Here is a 26,525-nt window from a genome sequence, read left to right on the forward strand (position 1 = left end):
CTTTTTTATAGTTTCCCATTCTTTTTAGGTATTTTCAAGCTTACTTTTTATTTCTTTAAGCATAGTGAGCGTGTCTATTTTAGAATATACACCTAATAATTCCAATCATTCAAGTTTTGTTAATTTGTGGCTGTAATCTTGCTTCTGCTAATTATCTTTAGCTGATTAACAAATTTGAAAATTTTTTTAGAGATAATATAAGGTTTAAGATACCAGTCTCATTCTATAGAAAGTATATCTGTTGATTTCTTACTGGATGCTTGGAGACTAATCAGGGATTACCTTAACTCCAATTTAAGACTTGAGCTCCCCTAAATCACTCAGGATAGTGTACCTTGGCTCAGATTATATGTACCTAGACATGTAAAGCTGGCTTAATCTAGTCCATCTTTACACAGAGGGTGTAGATCTTCATTATCCCAGATTGCATTATATGTATATGTGCATGTGAGAAAGAGTGGAGGGAAGAGAGCTTTGACTTTTGTCCTCCTTGGCCCTTGAATAGCCAAATTAAATGATTCAATGACTTGACTTATTTTATCAAATTTACATGTAATTTGCGTTCCAGTTCAAGATGGTGACATAAGAGGCTCCTGAACTCAACTATCCTATAGACACACCAAATTTACAGCTACATATGGAATAATCCTTGTGAAAGAAATCCAGAAACTAGTTGGGTGACTCATATACATTGGGCGAATGAGAAAAAACCCACATCAAAACAGGTTGCTGATATCTCCCTGGAAGGAGATTGTGCACACGTCTGGTGCCTGGCTTCTGCAGCTGCTGCCCAGAGGACACATCCCTTGACAGCCTGACTCTGGTGGCCAGAGGGGCTTGTGTTCACAGGTTCAATGGGTCTGTAGCAAATAAGGAAACAGTTTTTAACCTGCCATCCCCCCAGGGCTCAATGCAGAGGCAGCAGACAAGAAAGAGACAACAAAGAGCTAGGGTCAGCCAATGTTTCCTCTCCTATGTGAGACCACTCCTTCAAGACTAAGAGAAGTGTCTCTTTTATCTAATGCATAGAAACCAACGCAGAGAGTAAAGGAAAAATGAGCATCAGGGGAACATGTTCCCAATGAAAGAACAAGATAAAACAGCAGAAACATACCTTAATGAAAGGGAGATAAGTGATTTACCTGATAAAGAGTTCAAAATAACGGTCATAAAGATGCTCACCAAGGTCAGAAGAACAATGTGAGAATTTCAACAGAGATAGAAAATACCAAACAGAAATCACAGAGCTGAAGAATGCAATAATTGAACTGAAAAATTCAATAGAGGGATTCAACAGAAGACTAGATGAAGTGAAAGGAAGGATCAGCAAACTCAAAGATAGGGTAGAGGACTTCATCTGATCAGAGCAGTAAAAAGAAAAAAGAATGAAAAAGAGTAAAGATAGCTTAAGACTTAAGGGACACCATCAAGTAAAACAATATTCACATCATAGGGGTACCAGGAGAGGAAGATAGAGAAAAAGGGGACAGAAAGCTATTTCAAAGAAACAGTAGTTAAAACTTTCCTAACCTGGAGAAGTAAGCATATGTCCAGATCTAAGAATCCCAGAAGGATTCAAATGAGATGAATCCAAAGAACCCACATGAAGACACATTATAATTAAATTGTCAATAATTAAAGACAAGGAAAGAATCTTAAAAGCAGCAAGAGAAAAACAACTTGTTATGTACAAGGGAATCCTCATAAGATCATCACAGGTTTTTCAGCAGAAACTTTGCAGGCCAGAAGAGAGTGGCACAAAATATTCAAAGTGCTGAAAGAAAAAACTGCCAACCAAGTATACTCTACCTAGCAATACTGCAGAATTGAAGGAGAGGCAAAGAATTCTCCAGAAAAGCAAAAGCCAAAGGAATTCATCACCACTAGACCAGCCTTACAAGAAATGTTAAAGAGACTTCTTCAAGTTGAAGAGAAAGGGTGCTAATTAGTAACAGGAAAATACATGAAAGAATAAATCTTACCAGTAAAGGTAAATAAAGAGTTAAATTCAGAATACTCTGATGTTGTAATAGTGGTGGGTAAATCATTTATAAATCTAGTATGAAGGTTAAAAGACAAAAGTAGGAGGGAACATGTCAGCAGCATGGCAGAGTGAGTTGTTCCCTTTGTCTTTCCCCTCTAAGTTCAACTAAATGGACATCCATTAACCAAGAGAGGATTCGCTACACAGCACAACAGGACACCTGAGGGATCCATGTAGCTGAAGGTGGGTGGACTGGACCCCTGGTAAGCGGTGGAACTAGTGGAGTGGCCAATTTCTGGTGGCAGTAATCCAGGGTGCAGATCCTCATTGCAGCCAGCATGACTGTGAGTGGAGGTGAGGGCAGCTGGCTCATGCACATATGCTTGTGGAGTGGTAGTAGCCTGGCCTGCAGGAGAGCCCACTGTGCCATGGTGGCCCCACTTGTGCAAACGCTTCCTGCCAAGTGGTGGCACTCAGACCACATGAAGGTGGTCTGGCCTGAGTGGCAGCTCCACCTATGTGAGCATGACCTGCCTGCTGAGCACAGGGGTCCAGCCTGCACAAAAGTGCCCTGCTGAGTGGCTGTGGCCCAATCTGCACAAATGCAGAGCAGCCTACCAGCACAACTACAAACAGATGGGGCAGGAACAGAAAAAACAGCCCCTGTCCCCCACCAACGATGGCACAGGAAATCTGTGATCAGAAGCAACAGGAACCACAGCAAAACTGGTGACCTAGCCCTCAGGGTGGCAACCTTGACACCAGCTTCACCAACCTTGACACCAGCTCCACCAGCAGCAGGGGTTGTTACATGTCCCTGGGTTCCCAGGCCCCTGCCAGCAATAGTAACTCCTGTGAACCCAGTGCCCTTGGCAGTGGTGCAACCAGCACCCCAAGACAACCTGGGAATAGCAGCACAGGTCATGCACTGGACAGGAGCATCTGAACCCATGGAGAGCCAGTGGAGGAACACAAGACCCAGGTGACCAGAACCAAAGTAAACCAAAGACCAGAACCAAACCTGTACTCAGATAAGAAAAGGTGATTACTACCACAGATGCGTTGGCAGAGGATCAACTCATTAAACACCATGAAAAACTACAGTAACATTGCAGAACAGAAGGAAAATGACAATTCTCCAGAAACCAAACCTGAAGTCACAGAAGACTACAATATAACTGACAGAGAATTCAAAATAGCTATCATAGAGGAACTTAACAAGTTACAAGACAATTCAGAAAGTTCAATGAGCTCAGGAATAAAATTAATGAATAGAAGGAATACTTCACTACAGAGACTGAAGCTTTAAATAAAATCAAACAGAAATTCTGGATATGAAGAACACAATTAATGAGATAAAAAATAATGGAGAAAGCATAACAAATAGAGTAGACCCTACAGAACGGAGAATTAGTGACCTCAAAGATAGAAAGCCAGAAATGCTACAGGTGGAGGAGGAGAGAGAAATAAGATTTTTTAAAAATGAAGAAATTCTTTGAGAAATATCAGACTCAACAGGGAAAAGTAACATACAGATTGTAGGTATCCCAGACAGAGAACAGAGGGAGAAAGGAGCAGAGAATTTGTTCAAAGAAATAAGAGTTGAGAACTTAGCAAACCTGGGGAAGAAACTGTCCTTACAAGTACATTAAGTCAGTAGAACTCCTAATTACATAAATGCAAAAAGACCTTCTCCAAGGCATATCATATTAAAACTGTCAAAAGTCAATGACAATAAAAAATATTAAAGGCAGCAAAAGAGAAGAAAATAACCTACAAAAGAACCCCTATCAGGCTTTCAGTGGATTTCTCAACAGAAACTTTCAGATATGATGGTGAAAGAAAAGCTTTCCCAAATAAACAAAAGCTGAGGGAGTTCATTGTCACTAGACCTCCCATACAAGAAATGATGAAAGAAGCCCTCCTACCTGAGGCAAAAAGGCAAAGGTTTACAAAGCTTTGAGCAAGCAGATAAAAGATAGACAAAATCAGAAAATTGTAGCTCTCTATCAGAACAGATTAGCAAATAATTATAATATAAAAGATAAAGGAAACAAAAGCATCAAAAATAACTAAACACTAAACAATTTAGTAACAAACTCATAACACAAAAAAGAATAATTTGTGACAACAAAAACATAGAAGGAGAAGAGGAGAGGGATGGAATCTGCTTAGACTAATGGAGATAAAACACAATAAGAAAATGGACCATCTCATCTATGAGATCTTTTAAACAAACCTCATGGTAACCAGAAAACCAAAAATTAGAGCAGAGTCAAAAATCATAAATAAAGAGAAAATTGAGAAAACCATCACAGAAAACCACCAAACTGAAATGGCAGTCAGAAATACAAGGGAAAAGAAACAATGGGAATATAGAACAACCGGAAAACAAGAGACAAAATGGCAGTATTAAGCTCTCATATATCAATAATCACTCTAAATGTAAATGGACTGAGTTCACCAATCAAAAGACACAGAGTGGCTGGATGGACTTAAAAAGACCCAACACTATGCTGCCTCCAGTAAACACATCTCAACTCTAAAGACAAACATAGGCTCAAAGTGAAGGTATCGAAGATGATACTCCAAGCAAAAGGCAAGAAAAAGAAAGTAGGTGTAGCCATACTTATATCAAACAAAGCAGACTTGAAGAGAAAAAAGATAAAAAAGGGGCAGGCCCCATGGCCAAGTGGTTATGTTCATGTGCTCCACTTTGGTGGCCCAGGGTTTCACCGGTTTGGATCTTGGGTGCAGACATGGCACTGCTCATCAGGCCATGTTGAGGTGGCATCCACATGCCACAACTAGAAGGACTGACAACCAAAAAAATATACTATATACTATATTTTGTATATATATTGGGGGGGTTTTGGGAGAAAAAGCATGAAAAAAAATATTGGCAACAGTTGTTACTCAGGTGCCAATCTTAAAAAAAAGATAAGAGACAAATAGGGGCAGTATATAATGATAAAAAGGACATTCCACCAAAAAGACATGACACTTATTAGTATATATGCACTTAACATATTAACAAACCTAAAGGGAGAAATTGACAGCAACACAATAATAGATGACCCCAATACCTTACTTATGTCAATGGATAGATCATCCAGACAAAAAGTCAATAAGGAAACAGTGGTCTTAAATGAAACACTAGACCAGTGGGACTTAATAGATATACATAGAACATTCCATCTAAAAATGGCAGAATACACATTCTTCTCAAGTGCACATGTAACATTCTTAAAGACCATATGTTGGGAAACAAGGCAAGACTCAATAAGTTTAAGAAGACTGAAATCATATCAAGCATCTTTTCTGACCACATGCTATGAAACCAGAAATCAACCACAAGAAAATAGCTAGGAAGGTCACAAATATGTGGAGACTAAACAACATGCTACTGAACAACCATTGGATCAATGAAGAAATCAAAGGAAAAATTAAAAAAAAAAAAGGACAAATTAAAATGAAAATACAACATACCAACTCTTACAGGATGCAGCGAAAGCAGTACTAAGAGGGAAATTCATAGAAATACAGGCCTACCTGAAGAAACAAGAAAAATCTCAAATAAACAAGCTTACCCTATACCTGAAAGAGCTATAAAAATAAGAACAAAGCCCAAAGTCAGTATAAGGAGGAAATAATAAAAATCAGAGCAGAAATAAATGAAATAGAGCCCTTAAAAAACAGTAGGAAGGATTAATGTAACTAAGAGCTGGTTCTTTGAGAAGATAAACAAAACTGACAACCCTTAGTCAGACTCATTACGAAAAAGAGAGAGAAGACTCAAATAAATAAAATTAGAAACGAAAGAGGAGAAATTACAAGGGATAGCACAGAAAGACAAAGGATTATAAAAGAATACTATGAGAAGCTGTATGCCAACAAATTGGACAACCTAGAAGAAATGGATAAATTCTTAGAATCATACAACCTCCCAAAACTGAATTAAGAAGAGACAGAGAATCTGAATAGATCAATCACAAGTAAAGAGAATGAAATGGTAACCAAAAGCCTCCCAAAAAATGAAAGTCCAGGACCAGATGGCTTTTCTGGTGAATTCTATCAAACATTAAAAGAAGATTGAATACCTATCCTTCTCAAACTATTCTGAAAAATTGAAGAAGTCAATTTTGCTTCCTAACTCATTCTATGAGGCCAACATTACCCTGATAACAAAACCAGACAAGGAAAACACAGAAAAGAAAATTACAGGCCAATATTGTTGATGAACATAGATGCAAAAATTCTTAACAAAATATTAGCAAATTGAATACAGCAACACATGAAAAGGATCATACACAATGATCAAGTGGGATTTATTACAGGGATGCAGGATGGTTCAACATCTGCAAATCAATGTGATACACCACATTAACAAAATGAGGAATAAAATCACATGACCATCTCAATAGATGCAGAAAAAGCATTTGACAAGATCCAACATCCACTTATGATAAAAACTCTCAATAAAATGGGTATAGAAGGAAAGTACCTCAACATAATAAAGGCCATATATGACAAACCCACAGCCAACATCATAATCAATGGGGAAAAACTGAAAGCCATCCCTCTGGGAATAGGAACAAGATAAGGGTGCCTACTCTTATTCAACATAGTAGTGGAGGGTATTCCCAGAGCAATTGGGCAAGAAAAAGAAATAAAAGGGATCCAAATTGGAAATGAAGAAGTAACTCTCACTGTTTGCAGATGACATGATTCTATATGTAGAAAACCCAAAGAGTCCACCAGAAAACTATAATCAACAACTACAGCAAAGTTGCAGGGTACAAAATCAACATACCAAAAATCAATTGTATTTCTATACACTAATAACAAGCCAGCAGAAAGAGAAGTCAAGAATACAATCCCATCTATAGTGACAACACAAAGAATAAAATATATAGGAATAAATTTAACCAAGGAGGTAAAAGACCTATACAATGAAAACTGTAAGACATTATTGAAAGAAATCGAGGAAGACATAAAGAAATGGAAAGATACTGCATGCTCATGGATTGGAGGAATGAACAGTTAAAATGTCCATACTACCTAAAGCAATCTACAGATTCAATGCAATCCAAATCAGAATCCCAATGACATTCTTCATGGAAATAGAACAAAGAATCCTAAAATTTATATGGAACAACAAAAGACCCCAGATAGCCAATGCAATCCTGAGAAAAAAGAACAAAGCTGGAGGTATCACAATACCTGACTTCAAAATATACTACCAAGATATAAAATCAAAACAGCATAGTAGTAGCACAAAAACAGACACAGAGATAATGGAACAGAATTGAAAGCACAGAAATAAAACCATACAACTATGAACAGCTAATCTTTGACAAAGGAGTCAAGAACATACCATGGAGAAAGGAAAGTGACTTCAATAAATTGTGTTGGGAAAGTGGACAGCCACATGCAAAAGAATGAAAGTAGACCATTATCTTTCACCATACACAAAAATTAACTCAGAATGGATCAAAGACTTCAATGTAAGACCTGAAACCATAAAACTTCTAGAAAAAAATATAGGCAGTACACTCTTTGACATTGGTCTTAGCAGTATCTTTTTGAATACCATGTCCATTCAGGCAAGGGAAACAAAATAAAAAATAAACAAATGGGATACATCAGGTTAAAAAGCTTCTGCGAGGCAAAGGAAAGCATGAACAAAACGAAAAGACAACCCACCAACTGGGAGAAAATATTTGCAAGTCATATATCTGACAAGTGGTTAATCTCAAAAATATATAAATAACTCATACAACTCAACAACAAACAAACAACCTGATCAAAAAATGGGCAGAGGATATGAACAGACATTTTTCCAAAGAAGATATACAGATGCCCAATAAACAGATGAAAAGATGTTCAACATCACTAATCATCATGAAAATGCAAATCAAAACTACAATGAGATTTCACCTTACACCCATCATCCACAATTAATAATACAAGAAATAACAAATGTTTGAGAGGATATGGACAAAAGGCAACCCTCATACACTGCTGCTGGGAATGCAAACTGGTACAGCCACTATGGAAAACACTATGGAGATTTCTCAAAAAATTAAAAAGAGAAATACCATATAATCCAGCTATCCCACTACTGGGTATCCAAGAACATGAAATCAACAATTCAAAGAGATTTATGCATCCCTATGCTATCTCAGTATTATTCACAATAGCCAAGACATGGAAGAAACTCAAGTGCCCATCAACAAATGAATGGATAAAGATGTGGTATAGATATACAATGGAATACTACTCAGCCATAAGAAAGACAAAATCATGCCACTTGTGACAACATGGATGGACCTTGAGGGTATTATGCTAACCAAAATAAGCTAGACAGAGAAAGACAAATACCATATGATTTCACTCATGTGTGGAAGGTAAACAAACAAATGGATAAGGAGAAGAGATTAGTTATTACCAGAGGGGAAGAGGTTGGGGGAGGATGAAAAGGGTAAAAGGGCACACAGTATGGTGATTGATAAAAACTAAGTGGTGAACACGATGCAGTCTATACAGAAACTGATATATAACAATGCACACCTGAAATTTCTACAATATTATAAGTCAATATGACCTCAACAAAGTAATTTTTAAAAAGTAGTAAAAATATTATAACTACAATACTTTATTAATGGATATACAGATAAAAAAGATGTATATTGTGATATCAAAAACATAAAACATGGAAGAGAGAGTAAAAATGTAGAGCTTTAGTATGCATTTGAATTTAAATTGTTATTAGCTTAAAATAGACTCTTACAAATATAAGACGTTTTATATAAGCCTTACGGTAACAATAAAGCAAAAACCTATAATAGATACACAAAAGAGAAAGAGAAAGGAATCTAAGCATACCACTACAGAAAAGCACCAAGTGACAAAGGAAGAGAGCAAGAGAAGAAGGAATGAAGGAATGAAAAAACAGCCAGAAAATAATTAACAAAATGGCAATAAGTACATACCTACCAATAATCACTTTAAATGTAAATGGAATATATTCTTTAGTCAAAAGACACAGTGTAGTTGAATGGCTGAAAAAACAAGACCCAACTATATACTGCCTACGAGAGACTCTCTTCAGCTTCAAGGACATAAACAGACTGAAAGTGAAGGAATGGAAAAAGATATCCCATGTGAATGGAAACCAAAATAAATCAGGGGTAGTTATATCAGACAAAACAGACTTTAAGCCAAAGGCTGTAATAAGAGACAAAGATTTCATTACATAATGATAAAGAAGTCAATCCAACAAGAGGATATAATATTTGTAAATATTTATGCACTCAACACAGGACCACCTAAATGTAAAGCAAACATTAACAGACCTGAAAGGAGAAGTAGATAGCAATGCAATAACAGTAAGGGACTGCAAAACCCCACTTTCAACAACGTATAGATCACCTAGACAGAGAATCAACAAGGAAACAGGGTACTTAAACTACTAATTGCACCAGATGGACCTAACAGACATTCAGAGAACATTCCACTCAAAAGCATAAGAATACACATTGTTCTCAAGCACAGATAGAACATTCTCCAAGACAGATCATATGTTAGGTCACAATAAAAGTTAATAAATTTAAGGAGATTGAAATCATATCAACTACAATGGTATGAAACCAGAAATCAATTATAGGAAGAAAACTGGAAAATTCACAAATATGTGGAGATTAAACAACATGCTACTGAACAATCAATGGGTCAAAGAAGAAATCAAAACATAAATCAAAAAATGTCTTGTGAAAACAGGACTATAAAATACCAAAACCTATGGGATGGAGTAAAAGCAGTCCTAAGAGGCCAGTTCATAGCAATGAAAGCCAACATTAAAAAATAAGATCTTTAAAGTTCTCATCACAAGAAAAAAAATTGTAACTACGTGTGGCAATGAATGTTAACTAGACTTGTTATAGTGATCATTTCACAATATATACAAATATCAAATAATTATGTTGTACACCTGAAACTAATATAATGTAATGTGAATTACATCTCAACTGAAAAAAGGGAAAGAAAGAAGAAAGATCTCAAATAAACAACCTAAATTTACACCTCAAGGAACTATAATAAGAACAAATTGAGCCCAAAGTCAGGAGAAGGAAGGAAATAACAAAGATCAGAAAAGAAAAAATGAAATAGCGACTAAAAACACAGTAGAAAAGAACGATGAACCTAAGAGCTGGTTCTTTGAAAAAATAAACAAAATAGAAAGATTCTAGATTTATCAAGAAAAAGAGAGAGAGGACTCAAATAAAATTAGAAATGGAAAAGGGACATTACAACTGATACCAAAAAAATATAACAGATCATAAGAGACTACTCTGAACAATTATATGCCAACAAATTGGACAATCTAGAAGAAATGGATAAATTCGTAGAAACATACAACCTAACAACACTGAATCATGAAGTAATAGAAAATTTGAACTGACCAATAATGAATAAGGAGATTAAATCAGTAATCAAAAACTTCCTAACAAACAGAAGTATAGACCAGATGGCCTCACCAGTGAATTCTAACAAACATTTAAAGAAGAATTAATGCCAATCCTCCCTAAACTCTTCCAAAACACAGAAGAGGAAGGACCACTTCCAAACTCGTTTCATGAGGCCAGCACTACCCTAATACCAAATCCAGGCAAGGATACTACAAAAAAAGAAAATTCAAGCCAATATCCCTGGTGAATATAATGCAAAATCTCCAACAAAATATTAGCAAACCAAATTCAATGGTATATTAAAAGGATCATACACCACAATCAAGTGGGATTTATTCCAGGGAGGTAAGGCTGTTTCACACCTGCCAATCAATCAGTGTGACACATCACATTAATGATGTGAAGGATAAAAGTCATACAGTCATCTCAATAGAAGCAGAAAAAGCATTTGACAAAATTCAACACACTTTCCTGACAAAAACTTTCACAAACTGGGTATAGCGGGAATGTACCTAACTATAATCAAAGCCATATAACAAGCTTACAGCTAACACCATACTCAATGGTAAAAAGCTAAAAGTTTTTCTTCTAAGATCAGGAACAAAACAAGGATGACCGAACTCACTACTTTTATTCAACACAGACTTGGAAGTCCTAGTCAGAGCAATTAGGCAAAAAAAAAAAAATTAAAAGGCATCCAAATTGGAAAAGAAGTGAAACTGTCACTATTGCAGATAATATGATATTAAATATAGACAACCCTAAAGATACCACCAAAAAACTATTAGAAGTAATTAACAAATTCAGTAAAGTTGCAGGATACAAAATCAATATACAAAAATTAGTTGCATTTCTATATACTAACAATGAACTATCTGAAAATAAATTAAGAAAATCCCCATTTACAATTGTATCAAAAAGAATAAAATACCTAGGAACAAATTTTACCATGGAGGTGAAAGATCTATACACTAAACATCATAAGACAATAAATGGAAAGATATTCCAACTCATAGATTGGGAGAATTAATATTGTTAAAATGTCCACACTGCCATCTACAGACTCAGTGCAATCCTTCTCAAAACTCCAATGGCATTTTTTACAGAAATAGAACAAACAATCCCCAAATTTGTATGGAACAACAAAAGACTCCAAACAGCCAAAGCAATCTTCAGAAAGAAAAACAAAGCCAGAGGCATCACATTTCCTGATTTCAAACTGCATTGTAAGTTATATTAATGAAAACAATACATTACTGGCATAAAAACAGACACATAGGTCAATGGAACAGAATCAAAAGCCCAGAAATAATCCCACACATATATGGCCAATTAATTTATGACAAAAGAGCCAAGAATATACAATGAGGAAAGGATATTCTCTTCAATAAATGGCGTTGGAAAAACTAGACAGTAACATGGAAAAGCATGAAACTTGGCTTCCATCTTAACGCTTACACAGAAATTAACTAAAAATTGGTTTAAAGACTTGACTATCTGACCTTAAACCACAAAACTCCTAGAAGAAAATATAAGGGGTAAGCTCCTTAACATCACTCTTAGCACTGAGTTTTTTGGATTTGACACCAAAAGCAAAGGCAACAAAAGCAACACCTCAATCTTGATCTTTGCCGTTGAGCTGGCTTCTGTCCAGCAGAGAGTGTTGCCTTGCCACCAATCCAATCGTTTTAGATGGCCTCAGAGTAGCCTCCATTAAATTGGGATAATGGTGGAAAATGGACTGAGTATAGAAAAAGAACAGAGCAGTCAGAACTATGCCTAGACAAATGCCTTTGGATGTCAATATTTGCATACATAATTGATTGGTGAGTGATGTGTAGGTTCATGCCCAGAATCTGAACCTGCGAACCCCTGGCCACTGAAGCAGAGTGCGTGATTTAACCACTCCGCTACCAGCCAGCTCCCCTAGATGAATCTTCCATCAATAGACAGGAAAGAATGGATAATCGATTGACAAGAAGCAGTGTGTGACACACAGGGTATTAACATAAGAGGTATATGGAAAGAAAAGGGAGGGTTAACTTGCTACAATATCGCAAAATTAAGTCATATTATTATTAACTAACTTTCCCATCATTTTCCTTTATATTGATCAAGGTCCTATTTTTCCATCTTGTTACTGAAGAAGGAAACATTTACTGTATGTTTCCATATATCCCCATACAAGGAACAGGAGATTCATTAGAACATTGCTTTAGTAATTTGTCTCAAATAAATATTTATTGAATATTAATAAATGTTTCATGAACTTCAAAATACATCCCCTGATGACAATAGATTGAGTACTTTTTTTAAACAAAAAAATGTTTTTGAGGAAAAATATCTTAATCATAAAACATAATTTTGTTTTTGGTGAGGAAGATTGGCCCTAAGCTAACATCCAGGCCAATCTTCCTCTACTTCCTATGTGAGATGCTGCCATAGCATGGCTTGATGAGCGGTGTGTGGGTCCTCACTTGAGATCCTAACTCCCTAGGCCTGAAGCAAAGTCGGTGAGCTTAACCACTAGACACCAGGCTGACCTGATAAAAGGTGATTTTTGAAGCATGTCTAGGATGCCCAAAAAAATCTATCATAATGTAGTTTACCATGGAAAAAAATCATATTGATATCCTAAATGTTATAAATTTATGATGTTATATTTCATAATTTGATTATATTATAATTCATACACAATAAAATTTAATTTACATATAAGAAATTAATTCCTTATATTTTAATACATAATTGTACATCTAATGCCATGTATATAATATTACGCACAATAAATGTATACATGCTCTGCTGGGGTCAAGATACAGACTTGCCCCCGCCAAGTTGGCACCAGCTGGCACAGAACTGGGGCGCGCTCTGCTTGCACGGAGCAAGGCGCGGGATGCCCTGGTGTACAACCCCAACCTCCTGGATGACCTGCAGTGGTCCTGTGGCAAGCACGAGCGGGTGGGTCCTCATCTTTGCGTTGGCCAACGACCACGGTGATGGAGGATGTGAGGCCCTCTGACCTCAAGGACACAAATGAGACCTTCCAGAAGAAGTTCCCACACATCAAACTGACACTGAGCAAAATTAAAAGTGTACAACAGGAGATGGAGAACCTCTCTGAAGAGCGCAGCCCGGAGCTTGTGACCGCCTGCACGGCCCACGTGTACTTTGAGAAGCTCATCCCGCAGGGCAAGCTCAACCAGCAGAACTGAAGCTGCGCGCCTGCGCGTGTGCGCTGCCCCCGCCATCAGCAATGACCTCCGCAAGGACTAAGGCAAGCAACTCATCACCGAGTGAGAAGTTTTTGATTTCACAGATGGGATCTAATTGGGTTTACTTGCTGTCTTCTCAAGAACCAGGCATAATCTCGTTAGAGACGCCTCCCGCGGCGGTTCTAGCCAGGCTGGCCCCTGCTCAGCCCCTGGCGCTCTAAATCGACGGCCGCACTTCCGTGGGCCCACGGGGGTGTTTCCAGGCGCTGAAGCACGTCCCCCGCTGGCCTCTGCTGTTGCACCCACCCGGCAGAGCTGTGCCTGCCCTTCTTTTCTTTACATCCTTGCTTCTTACAGGGACATTGTTTTCATTCCAAAGCGCCTCACATTGCCAATGGTATTTCTGAGAATCTTCTTGGATTCTCATATGAACAAAATGTTGGCTTTTGTTATTGATTCATTCTTTTTTTTTTTTTTTCCCATGTGCCTAAGACTGGTCTGGCACCAGGAGCTTTGATTTGCATTGCGTAGTGGTGAATCAAAAATGATATTGTGATATTTAGATTCCTGTTCTAGGTTTGAAAGGTTTGAAAGCTCGGGAGGGTTTTGGTTTCTTCTAAGCCCTTTGCCTACAATTAGGGTAAGTTGGGACGTAATATCTTAGATTTGGAGAAAATACCTCCCATTTCCCTTAGGAGTGGGACACTAAGATACTGAGTTATGTGCACTGATATTCAGTTATGCTTTTTCTATATAGTAATAAAAGCTAAAAAAGAATGACCCAGTGTTAGCACTGACATATGATACACAATTCAGAGGTTTTAAATAAGTATGATCAGCCAATAATATTTACTGTGAACAATATTATACAGTAGAACCTTGGTATTTCCAACTGAAATTAGAACTTTCTGGATGTTTCATGATTCTGATATCTCTGGTTATTTTCTGTCAAAAACTCTTCTAACCAAACTTCGATATTCTTTGATGAGAGAAACTGACCTCAAAGCAGTTCAATTCAATTTGCATTTATTGAATTTCTTATATTTGCAAGAAATCTACATGAGGTTTGATCATTAAGTTACTGCCTTAAACTTCAACCAAGCTCTCAAAGTACAATTTTCTGTATATTTTTTTCCTACAACTAGAAGCAGAAGATTGAGAATACAAACAATTTAGCATATATGGATATTTATCAAACTATGATTATTCTTTTTTAATTAGCAGTTTCCTTTACAATCAAGTGTAGTTCCTATATATGTTTTTCCTGTCTTAGAAGAGGCCCTCTCCCTTTTCTCCTTTCATTAATCACAGCTAATTAAAATAAAAAGTATTTGTTAGTAAGACTGTCAATGAATTAGTTTTACAATGTACAATTGACTCCATCAAATACATTCCAACTTTCTCAGAAAGCAATATTCAAAGGTTATTTTGTTAAAGGCATGTTTTGTAAACAGAGATCTAAACTGGTCCCTGCACAAACTTGGACTACATCAGTCTTCAAAGTTGCTGACATAACTCCTTTATATATAAAGTGTTCCCAATATTTTAGAAAAGTTAGAATATGAGTCTTATAATTAGTCTCACCTCTTTGAATTAGTGTTTGAATGCCAGGAAGTAATTCTGACCACGGCATGAATTCACATTGCTGTACATCCACAAAATACCCAAAGATAGAGCGCTCGCCAGTTGGTAGGGCGATGCCTGCATTTGGAAACGATAAATAAATCAATCCAAGTAAGAAAGGGATTCATTTACGGAATGTTTCAGTAATGATATGATATCTGAAAGATCTGATTGTTGAACCAGAAGTAGTAACTATTCACCAAAGGTATATACAAATATATAAAACAGGCCTATTTTTTTTCTTCTTCTAATCTTTAATTATATAAAAGCAAAGTTTTATTAACTTTTTGTCTTTTTTATATCCAGAAAGTAAGGTGAATCATGATCTGATATCCTTTGGAATCTTACCCAGAAGTTCTGCTTATTACCATGTGTTGGATATTATTAAATGCCAGTAATATTCTGGTTGTGGTCAAACCAATACATTAGAGAACTCTGATACTTATTTGCAAATCATATTTACTTTTCCATCATAAAAGTAATAAATTTTGCTAATAGATTCTGGAAAATACAGAATCATAAAAGAATTTAGCCATGGTTTCACCATACAAAGATACCAGGGTTAATATTTAATATATTTCTTTGAATCATTTATAAAACTTTTACATACAGTAAAATTTACTTTTTTGGGTTATACGGTTCTGTAAGTTTTATATCATATGCATGTATTCTTGTGACCACTGTGACAGGGGACAGAACACTTTTAAAACCCAAAGAATTCCCTAGTGCTGCCCCTTTCGTATTGAGACTATTCTGCCAATCTTAACCCCTCCCAATCACTGATCTGTTCTCTATTTTTATATTTTGCTTATTCCAGAATGCCACATAAATGGAATCATACAGTATGTAACTTTTTGAAACTGAGTTCTTTCACTTAGCATAGTATCTTTAAGATTCATCCATATTACTCATCATCATTCATCAATAATTCATTTCTTTTTATTGCCAAATAGTATTCCATTCGTGTACCACAGTTTATTTATCCAGAGATCATACAGTAGTTGTCTTTCTCAGTCTGACTTATTTCACTTAACATAATGCCCTCAAGGTCCATCCTGTTGTCACAAATGGCAGGATTTCCTTCCTTTTTATGGCTGAATAATATTCCATTGCATATATATACACCACATTTTCTTTATCCATTTATCTGTTGATGAACACTTAGGTTGCTTCCATGTCTTGGCTATTGTGAATAATCCTGCAATGAACGTGGGGATGCAGGTGTCTCTTTGAGATAACATTTTCATTTCCTTTGGATATATACCCAGAAGTGGGATTGCTGGATGACATGGTAGTTCTAGTTCTAGTTTTTTGAGGAACCTCCATACTGCTTTCCATTATGGCTGTAATAATTTATATTCCCACCAACAGTGTAGCAGGGTTCTTTTTTCTCCACATCCTTGTTAACATTTATCTCTTGTCATTCTGATAAAAGCCATAATGAGATATAACTTCACACTCACTAGAATGGCTGTAATAAATAAGACAGACAATGACAAATGCTGGTGAGGATTTGGAGAAACAAAACCCTCATATATTGTTGATGGGAATGTAAAATGGTGCAGCCACTTTGGAAAATAGCTTGGCAGATCTTCAAAAATTAAACATAAACTACCAGATGACCCAGCAATTCCAGTCCTAGATATCCACCCAAGAGAAATGGAAATATATGTCCACAGAAAGACTTGCACATGAATGTTCATAATAACATTACTCATAATAGCCCCAAACTGGAAACAACCTAAATGTCTGTCAACTGATAAATGGATAGACAAAAATGGTATATCCATAGAATGAAATACTATTAAGCAATAAAAAGGAATTAACTACTAATAGAAGGTATATTATGGATAAGTCTCAAAAATATTATGCTAAGTGAAAGAAGCCAGACACAGTGGACCATATACTGCATGAGTCCATTTACTAAAATGCCTATTACAGCTAAATTTATAAACAGAGAAAGTAGATTAGTAGTTGCCTGGGAATGGAAGGGGGAATGGGGATTAACTGGAAATGGCAGGGATCATATTGAGAAAGATGAAAATGTTCTAAAATTGATGTGTGGTAAAGGTTGTACCGCTCAGTAAAGCTATAAAAATCACTGAGTTATAGGGGCTGGCCCTGTGGCCGAGTGGTTAAGTTCACGTGCTCCGCTGCAGGTGGCCCAGTGTTTCGTTGGTTCGAATCCTGGGCGCGGACATGGCACTGCTCATCAAACCACTCTGAGGCAGCATCCCACATGCCACAACTAGAAGGACCCACAACGAAGAATATACAACTATGCACCCGGGGGCTTTGGGGAGAAAAAGGAAAAAAATAAATCTTAAAAAAAAAAAATCACTGAGTTATACACTTGAAATGGGTGACTTTTATGATATGTAAAATATACCTTAATAAAGCCCTGTCTTCTCAGTTTAGCAAGACCAGTAACCTCTGTTTAGGTCCTCCCTCCCCACCCCCCCGGGGCCATGGTCTGGAAAGTTCCTCCAGGTAGATAGTTGGGGCAATCATATGGTTCATCTCATTTGCTACCCCTTGGGCAAGGCCATGGTTTATTATTGTCCTTTCCAAGTAAATGAGAATGCTTCTGATTCTCCTTCTTGATAGGAATTGAAAAGAATGCATTCACCAGATTAATGACACATACTTAGTGTCAGTGATTGAGCTGACCTGCTCTAGTAAAATACTAGCTGATGTAATTGAGACTACTACTTGTATAAGTTTATTATAATCCACGGTCACCCCTTGATTCATCTTTTTTATCTAAAAGAACTAAGTTGGTGAATTAAACAGGGACATGATGGGTAAATCACACCTGCATTCTTGAAGTCTTCGAGGGTGTCACTGATATCTACCATTCCACCCAGGATATAGCATTGGTTTTGATTTACTATCTTGGCTGCCGGTGGGGATAGTTTCAGGGGCTTCCACTTGGCTTCCCCTTCCACATGGATCTTAGTCCACAGGTCAGGAAATTAAGGTGAAAGCTTTTGCCGGCTGCTAAGTATATCCATCCTGATTATGCATTTAGGTGCTGGGGAAATGAACACTGGGTGGAGTTGAACTGTGACATGGAGCTGTACCAGGATTTTACTCACCTTTCCTCCATAAGCCTTTACTCTAACAAGGGGCCATGATGGTCTTTTGGTTCTACTGGTATAACCATTAGCTCAAATACTGTATCCAATTATCCTTGAAAGATCTGGAATCCCCTCTTTCCCAGTTATAGTCATTCTGATAAATAACTGTAGTTCCCTCGTTGCTCTGTCATTGCAGGTCCTTCCTCAAGTGGAAGTGCCTTTGTCTCACTGAGATCTGAGTTCCAGGGGCACTCATTGCTACTTGGGGGTCACTGCTTCTAGGATCTCTCAGCAGAGAGCTAAGAAATATATCTACATATACTGACCCATATATACACACATCTATATTTATTTCTGTGTCTATCTGTGTATAAAGAAAAGAAAGCATGAGTTCAGCTTAATACCTTTGTATAAGTTTCCTGTCGCTGCTGTGACAAATTACCATAAACCTAGGGGGCTTAGAAGAACACAATTTATTCTCTTATAGTTCTGGAAGTCAGAAGTCCAAAATGTTTTCAGTGGACTAAAATCAAAGTGTTGGCAGGATTGCATTCCTTCTGAATGCTCTCAAAGAGAATTCTTTTCGTTGCCTTTTCCAGCTTTTTCCAGTGTTGAGTGGTCACATGTATTCCTTGGCCCCTTCCATCTTCAAAACCAGCAACTGCACAATTGCAGTACTTCAACCTCTGCTTCCATCGTCTCATCTCCTTCTTTGACTCTTCTGCCTCCCTCTTCTATCATTAAGGACTCATGTGATTAGGTCAGACCCACCCAGATAATCCAGGATAATCTCCCCATCTCAAGATCCTTAATCACATCTTTAAAATCCCTTTTGCTATGAGATAACATATTCACAGATTCCAAAGATTAAGATGGGGGAATCTCTGGGGAGCCATTATTCTGCTTATCACAATACAGCAAAAGAGGGTTCATTGTAATATATGTCCTTTGCTTTCCTTCTCTGTTGTTTTTCTCTTGCAATTAAGAACTAGTTCGTGAGGAAACAGTTTCAGACTATGGAACTAACCTGCTCCTCATCAAAATTTTGCCCTAAATTTAGCATCCATTGATATTCTTGCCTGATCTAATCTTTAACTATGATGGCTGCAATGGATATCCTTTCTGTAGAATGGAACTGTTATCCTAAACTTTATATTATTCTTACAGATAATTTTTTCAAATTTAATAATCAGTTAAAGGTAACTAGCAGGAACAAGATAACAGCCACAAATTAACAAGACTTGAATGATTGGAATTATCAAGTGCATATTCTAAGACAGCCATACTTACTATGTTTAAAGAAATAAAAGTTAGCTTGAAAATACCTAAAAGGAACGAGAAACTAAAAAAGTGACACAACCAATTTGAAAAGGAACTAAACAGACCTTCTAGAAATACAATAGAAGTTAAGAGCCCAACAACCACAAAACCAGGATCATACTTAATGGGGAAACTCTTGAAGCATTAGCATTTATAATGTCAAAAACAAAACTAAAGAAAAAAAGATGATATACTTAAGACCAAACTTTATAAATATGCAAAATCAATATGAATAAAACTTGAAAACTTTTTTTTTCCTAGGTTTAATTCCTTCTTTCATGGTGCCCAGAGTAGAGTTGATCTAGACTATTGAAGTTTTCATTTAAATGACTACATTTTTCATTTCCAGAATTCCAATTGGTTTTTTTTTATAGCCATATGTTCTTTTTTCATTTCTACTTGTTTTTGCTTCATAATTGCTTATTTATTTTAAAATGGATGCCATTTCTTCATTTATCTTTTTGAGAACCCTAAACATATTTCTATTAGAATCTGTTAGGCTACAATAATTTCATCTGGAATGAGTTAACATTATGATGGGTGATTGTTGGTCTACTTTCTTAGTATTAGTTTCTTTCTGCATTTTAAAGTTTTTGTTCACAAGATGATTATGAGTGGAAGGTTTTTTTCCCTTTTTTCCCTTTTTTTCTCTTTCTTGTTTCTAGTCTGATGGTTTTATAGTTTTATGACTACTACCACCAGTCTCTTGTTTTCTTCCTACATCTCTGTCCTAAGCTAGTTTTTATATTGGTATTTCAGATGACAGAACAAAATTTCATATTCATTGTTTTAAAATAATCTAACCTAATGAGTAATTTATTAGTTTTTCTTTAGGTTTACAGGGAGAAGATAGAATAAAGTTGGAGGTATTTCTGCCTGACAAATAAATCGAGGCAGCTTATTTATCTTTAGGAGTTAACAACATCAAATTGAATTACTAAGTTCAAAGAGAAATTACCATGCAATACTTTGATATTAAAAATTAATTTCCATAGGAAAAACTTTGTGATCCAGATGTCTTAAGTGGAACTTTTACAAATAACCTCGAAAAGATACTTTAAGAGTTACATCAGACAAACTAGTAGGATTTGTATTTTTGTTAATATTTTTAGCTCTCATCTTTATTTAACAAAGTTCTTATAAATACATTCATGTTCAATATTTTGTTTCTTTTTGGTACCTGCGTCAATGATCTCTTAATCTCTTCAAAGTTCCTTTAACAGTAACAGCTAATTGGGAAAGTTTACTGTTTCAAAGTAATAGGACAGTTTCCGCTTCTAAGAACTGATTCAAAAACACAAACACTAAATAAATCTAAGGCTTTATAAAATAATTTGGAAAATATTATTTTTTCAAAAACAAAATGTGGGACTGTAATATGCTTCTTCTACAGAAGTTCCTGCTACATGATAATATAATACAAATCCAGCTATATAGCCGATGGGCTGAGCTCACGGTTTCACAGCTTTATCTTTGTTCTTCTGCTTTACTTGAGTTACAGCTTCTTGTAGCAATAAGAATCAGTCAGGAATCTGATTTTCCTCAGCCTCTTTTCATTGGAGCAAGGGTGTTGGAGTGTACCTATTAACCCACTTTTACCTTTAATCTTAACATTTTAAAAGATGGACCTAATCAATATAAGCCCAATTATAAAGAGTTTCTAATTAGTATTCTAAAGTAAGCATAATTATGATGTTTTCCCTCCAGAACTTACCTACTTGTGAGTTGCTTTCAAATAATTCATGAACAAGGTTGTCAAAATCATAGGTTACTCTTGCAGGAGAATCAGGCTCAAGACCTGAATACAACAGTATGTCATCTTCATGTTCATCTTCACGTTTTAAACCTCCTCCAAATGCCCACGTAAATGCAAATATGAAAAGCTTCTGAATCATTATTTTTAATTTATCAGGATTTTTCTCCAGATACCATGTATTTTCAGCCCTGGGATAGATATGTGTGGAAAGGTGAAGGTTAAAATTTTTAGAAAGCAGTTCAGTAATTTATTTCAATATCATGTCAAAGTTTCTTTACTAAAAATTATAAAACGGTTAAGTGTGGACATAAAAGTTTTAGAGTTAATGTATAATTTTCTTTTGATAACTCATGTAAATTATAACTGCTACTATTTTTATTTTTAAAGCACCATATGTATAAGAGATTTGTAGTCAACCTTTATTTCATTTATTTAGTACATATGATTCAATTTTATTTTAGGTCAATTTATTAGTGAGTTTACCTATCTTTTGGGAGAGGATCTGATAATTCTCCATTTTATGTAGAAAGACACAAGTGAATAGTCATTCACTCTGTACTCCTCTCAACCAAGTTCTAGAGGTCGATTGAGTTCACCCTGGCTAAAGCCAGGCAGTGTGAATTTGGGGAGAATCTTCTGCAGTGTGGGTCAACCCAAGTCATCCTGGGCTGTGGGACCCTGAAATTCTATAGTGGTAGGGCTGATGGTGATGAAGCTGAACAAAATTTTGGGACTGCTTTCAAGACATTTTGAAGAGTTCAGGATTTAGCATCATCATAAAATTATTTTTAAATTATGAAAATCCTAAAAATATATCACTGAACTGAAATTTATCATCAATCATTAATGTACAGTGCACGTGGACAATTCTATTTGAAATTTCCAGTCATGTGTAATAGTTCATTCAGCAATATTTATTGAATTCACACTATATATCAGTTACTCTGAACAAAATAAACATGATCTTTTATTTCCAGGACAAGAAAATGAATACTGAACCATGATAAGTGTAAAAAATAAGGAGTCAAGCACACCATGATGAATAGTAGTAGAAATAACTAATTTAGACTGTGGGATTCAAGGCACATCTCTCTGAAGAACCAACAGCTAAAGTGAGACCTGAAGAATGAGTGAGATTTGGCAAAATGCAGGAGGAAGAGCATTTGAGCAGAAAGAATACATGTGCCAAGACCATAAGGTCAAAGGATCAGGGCTAGTTTGAGGAACTGAAAAAGAAAACCCACTGTCATTGAAGCACATATACTGAGTGGAAGTGATCAGGAGTTGAGTCTGGAGAGGTGGGCAGGGTTTTTTTAAGTTGTATCAAGCTGTTTTTTCCTTCCACTCTGAGTGTGATGGGAAGTCATTAAATGGCTATAAAAAGAAACACGCTAATTTATGTTTAAAAAAATCAAACTCTTGCATATAAATACCAGGAGACATGTACAAGCATATTAATCAAAGTAGTATTTGTAATACCACAATTTGAAAACAACCTATATGTTTATCAATGGATAAATAAATTGTGACATATTTATATAATGGACTCTTAGTAGTGAACATGAATGAAGAACCCCTACATGCACAGTGGATTAATCATAGGGACATAACCTTGAACAAAAAATTCAAGTCACAGAAGAACACAGAGAGTGACTCCATTTAAGCGTGAAAACATAAAAAGTTGAAAAATACAGTCGTGCATTGCTTCACGTAGGGGACGTTCTGAGAAATGTGTCGTTAGACAATTTTGCTGTTGTGTGAACAGGATAAAGTGTAATTATACAAACCTAGATGGTATACCCTACTACACACCTAGGCTATATGGTACTATTCTTGTGGGACCACTGTCATATATGCAATTAGTAATTTACCAAAAAATTGTTATGCAGCACATAAACTGTATATTGTTTGGGAATATATTAATAAACACAAAAGTTATCTCAGATGATAGGGTGGCATAAGATCTAGATAGGTATACAGGGGACTTCAAAGATAAATTAATGTTTTTTCTATAACTGATTGGTGTGTATATGGATGTTTGTGTATTGTTATTTATATCTTACACATATTTTATAAGTATTCTTTTATGGATACTTTCTATTTAATAAAAATTAAAAATAATATATAGTTGTCATGTTAAGAATGGATTGGAAGAACTGGGGAAACCAATCAGTAGGCTATTGCAACAGTACAGGCAAGAAATAACAAAGGTTTGGGCTAAGATGCTGACAATCAAGATGCAGATAAGTGAGTGAATTTGATGGCAGAGTAGACAGGTTGAGTAAAAACCATATTTAGAATGTTCTATCATTTAAAAGAATGTTAAATGGGACTCATAATGAGTAACTTTCCTGTCTTACAAAATGGGAGTGGAATTGTAGAGCTAGTGATTTCTATAGCTATAATTTATTGAACACTTAATATGCACCAAGCACTATTCTAGATGCTTAGCAATCACATTATTATTCCAGTTTTATAAATGAGAAAATCAAAGCTCAAAAATATTTAGTTACTGGTTAAACATTTCTTAGCTCTTCAATGGCAGATTCATGAAATAAATTCATGTCAATTTTATTCCTTTCTCAAATATGTACAGAGTCTGGACAAATAAATTCATGATATTCATGTAACTTAGCATCAAAATCTGGTGATCTTGTGTTAGACATACAAGGGCTCTATCTAGGCTGAAATAAATTTAAGTGGATTTTGATATTATGAGGTCATAAAAGTATTTGTTTATTGACAGGTAATCCTGTGCCTATTTGAGTGTTTGGCACCTTGTGTGTACTAAAACACGTCTGTTGAATGAATGTAGTTACCTCTTTTCCACATTCTTGAATTTGACAGAAACTTTTGACTGTGGAGAATTTGTCTCCTCAACTGATATATCTTTCAAATCTTCACCTTAAAAAGGAAAGAGTATTTTTCCACAATTAACAACAGACCTAAAATTTAGCTGGTTAACTAGTGAAGTTTAACCATTAACATTGTTTAGTTCATGTACTGTCATAGGAAAACATCTTTGTTTCACATACAGTATCTTAGAGTTATCTTATCAGATCAAAGTGGGAGTTACTTTTTTAAGAAAATAGGGATGAAGAATGTACCTGCAATTGTCTGAATCGATTCTTATTTATTTGAGGTGTAAATATGCATACTTTTGTTCTTCATTCTATTCTGGCAACTTTTTTGTAGGTTTGCTTGTTCCAAAATGAAAACATTCAAGTAACTACCTCTAAATATGGTGTATATTACAAACTAAACAATAAGTGGGTCCTAATAAAGTGAAGCATTAAAAAAGAAAGCTGAGGGCCGCCTCGTGGCCAAGTGGTTAAGTTCGTGCTCTCCTTCGGCAGCCCAGGGTTTCGCAGGTTTGGATCCTGGGCGCGAACATGGCACTGCTTGTTAGGCCATGCTGAAGCAGCGTCCCACACAGTACAACCAGAGGCACTCACAACTAGAATAAACAACTAGGTACGGGGGGCTTTGGGGAAAAGGAGAAGGGAAAAGGAAAAAAAGAAGAAGACTGACAACAGATGTTACCTCAGATGCCAATCTTTAAAAAGAAAGCTGTATGCTTTGCTACACAAAATTCATCAAAATAAATATCAAACAGGTACACTTGAGGCAGATGGTAGCTGTCTCCCTCCTACCCCGTCACCTGCCTTTTTGTCCAAGTCATCCATTCCACAGAGGAACACAAAAAGTGAATGACTGATTATTCATTCTTCCTTTTAGCTTATTTTTTTTCTTTTACATTGTTTGTTTTCTCTATATTAAAATAACAGAGGCTTCTTGTAGAATATTTAGAAATATAGAAAAGTATACAGAAGAAAATAGCAATCATCCATAATTCCACTACCCATAGATAACAACTATTAAATGTTGATGCATTTCATGATGGTCTTTTCCATAAATATATAATATTTAAATATTAAATATGTAATATTTAAAAATTCTAATTCTTAAAAATTTAAAAATTCTTTAAGAGTTATTTCAGACAAACTAGTAGGATTTGTATTTTTGTTAATATTTTTAGCTCTCATCTTTATTTAACAAAGTTCTTCTAAATACATTCATGTTCAATATTTTGTTTCTTTTTGGTACCTGCATCAATGATCTCTTAATCTCTTCAAAGTTCCTTTAACAGTAACAGCTAATTGGGAAAGTTTACTGTTTCAAAGTATTACGACAGTTTCTACTTCTTAGAACTGATTCAAAAACACAAATACAAAATAAATCTAAGGCTTTATAAAATAATTTGGAAAATATTATTTTTTCAAAAACAAAATGTGGGACTGTAATATGCTTCTTCTACAGAAGTTCCTGCTACGTGATATATATAATACAAATCCAGCTATATAGCCGATGGGCTGAGCTCACAGTTTCACAGCTTTATCTTTGTTCTTCTGCTTTACTTGAGTTACAGCTTCTTGTAGCAATAAGAATCAATCAGGCTAGAAAATGCAGATAAAACTCAAGGACACAGAGCTTAATTAAGTTTTAAGAGAAATCTTTTAAAAAATAAGAAAAACTGTCGATACAAGTGCCTTCAAGACACTCAGCCAACCATTATATCTTGTTAGCTAAAGAGATTAGTAAGTATATACACATTACTATAAAAGTTATGTTTATTCTTACTCTGTTTATCATAAAAAGTTGAGTTTTTAGATAATTCTGTCTGCTTAGATGGGCAAAGTGATTTCCTATAATAGCAGAAATTTTTGTTTTAAACTTTCCAAGGACTGTAGACTCTATTTGTTTTAGGAACCTACAGTTGTTGAAATGCTGTAGAAAATTGTATCTGTTACTTAAAGATCTACACTAAATTTGACACAGGAGATTCTTTGACCAACAATATTATGATAATTAATCCACTATTTGTGATTTCATCTTTATTTTATAACTTCATTAGTATGTAAGTTGCCTGACTTCACTGGAAAATGAGAGGGTACTGGCTTTCTCCTTTTGGGCCTGTTTATATCAAACCTGTTTCTCTGATGGTTTTACTTCCAAAAAGCAACAGAAATGTGACTTTTTCTCTATCAGTCTATTTTATTCCCTGCCATATCCATA

The 26,525-nt window shown here is 35.7% G+C and overlaps 1 protein-coding gene across 1 annotated transcript in view; it reads right to left on the reverse strand.

Annotated features, from left to right (window-relative positions):
* DNAH14 (dynein axonemal heavy chain 14) overlaps positions 1-26,525 on the reverse strand; it is a 417,001-nt gene that overhangs the window by 135,973 nt on the left and 254,503 nt on the right. Inside the window, exons 43-45 of the mRNA XM_023632738.2 lie at positions 24,269-24,353; positions 21,408-21,637; positions 15,255-15,371 (exon numbers count right to left, since the gene is read on the reverse strand). Coding sequence (XP_023488506.2) covers positions 15,255-15,371; positions 21,408-21,637; positions 24,269-24,353 — 432 coding nt within the window. The remainder of the gene's footprint in view (positions 1-15,254; positions 15,372-21,407; positions 21,638-24,268; positions 24,354-26,525) is intronic.

This window comes from Equus caballus, chromosome 30 (genome assembly GCF_041296265.1).
Source record: "Equus caballus isolate H_3958 breed thoroughbred chromosome 30, TB-T2T, whole genome shotgun sequence".
Taxonomy (NCBI): domain Eukaryota; kingdom Metazoa; phylum Chordata; class Mammalia; order Perissodactyla; family Equidae; genus Equus; species Equus caballus.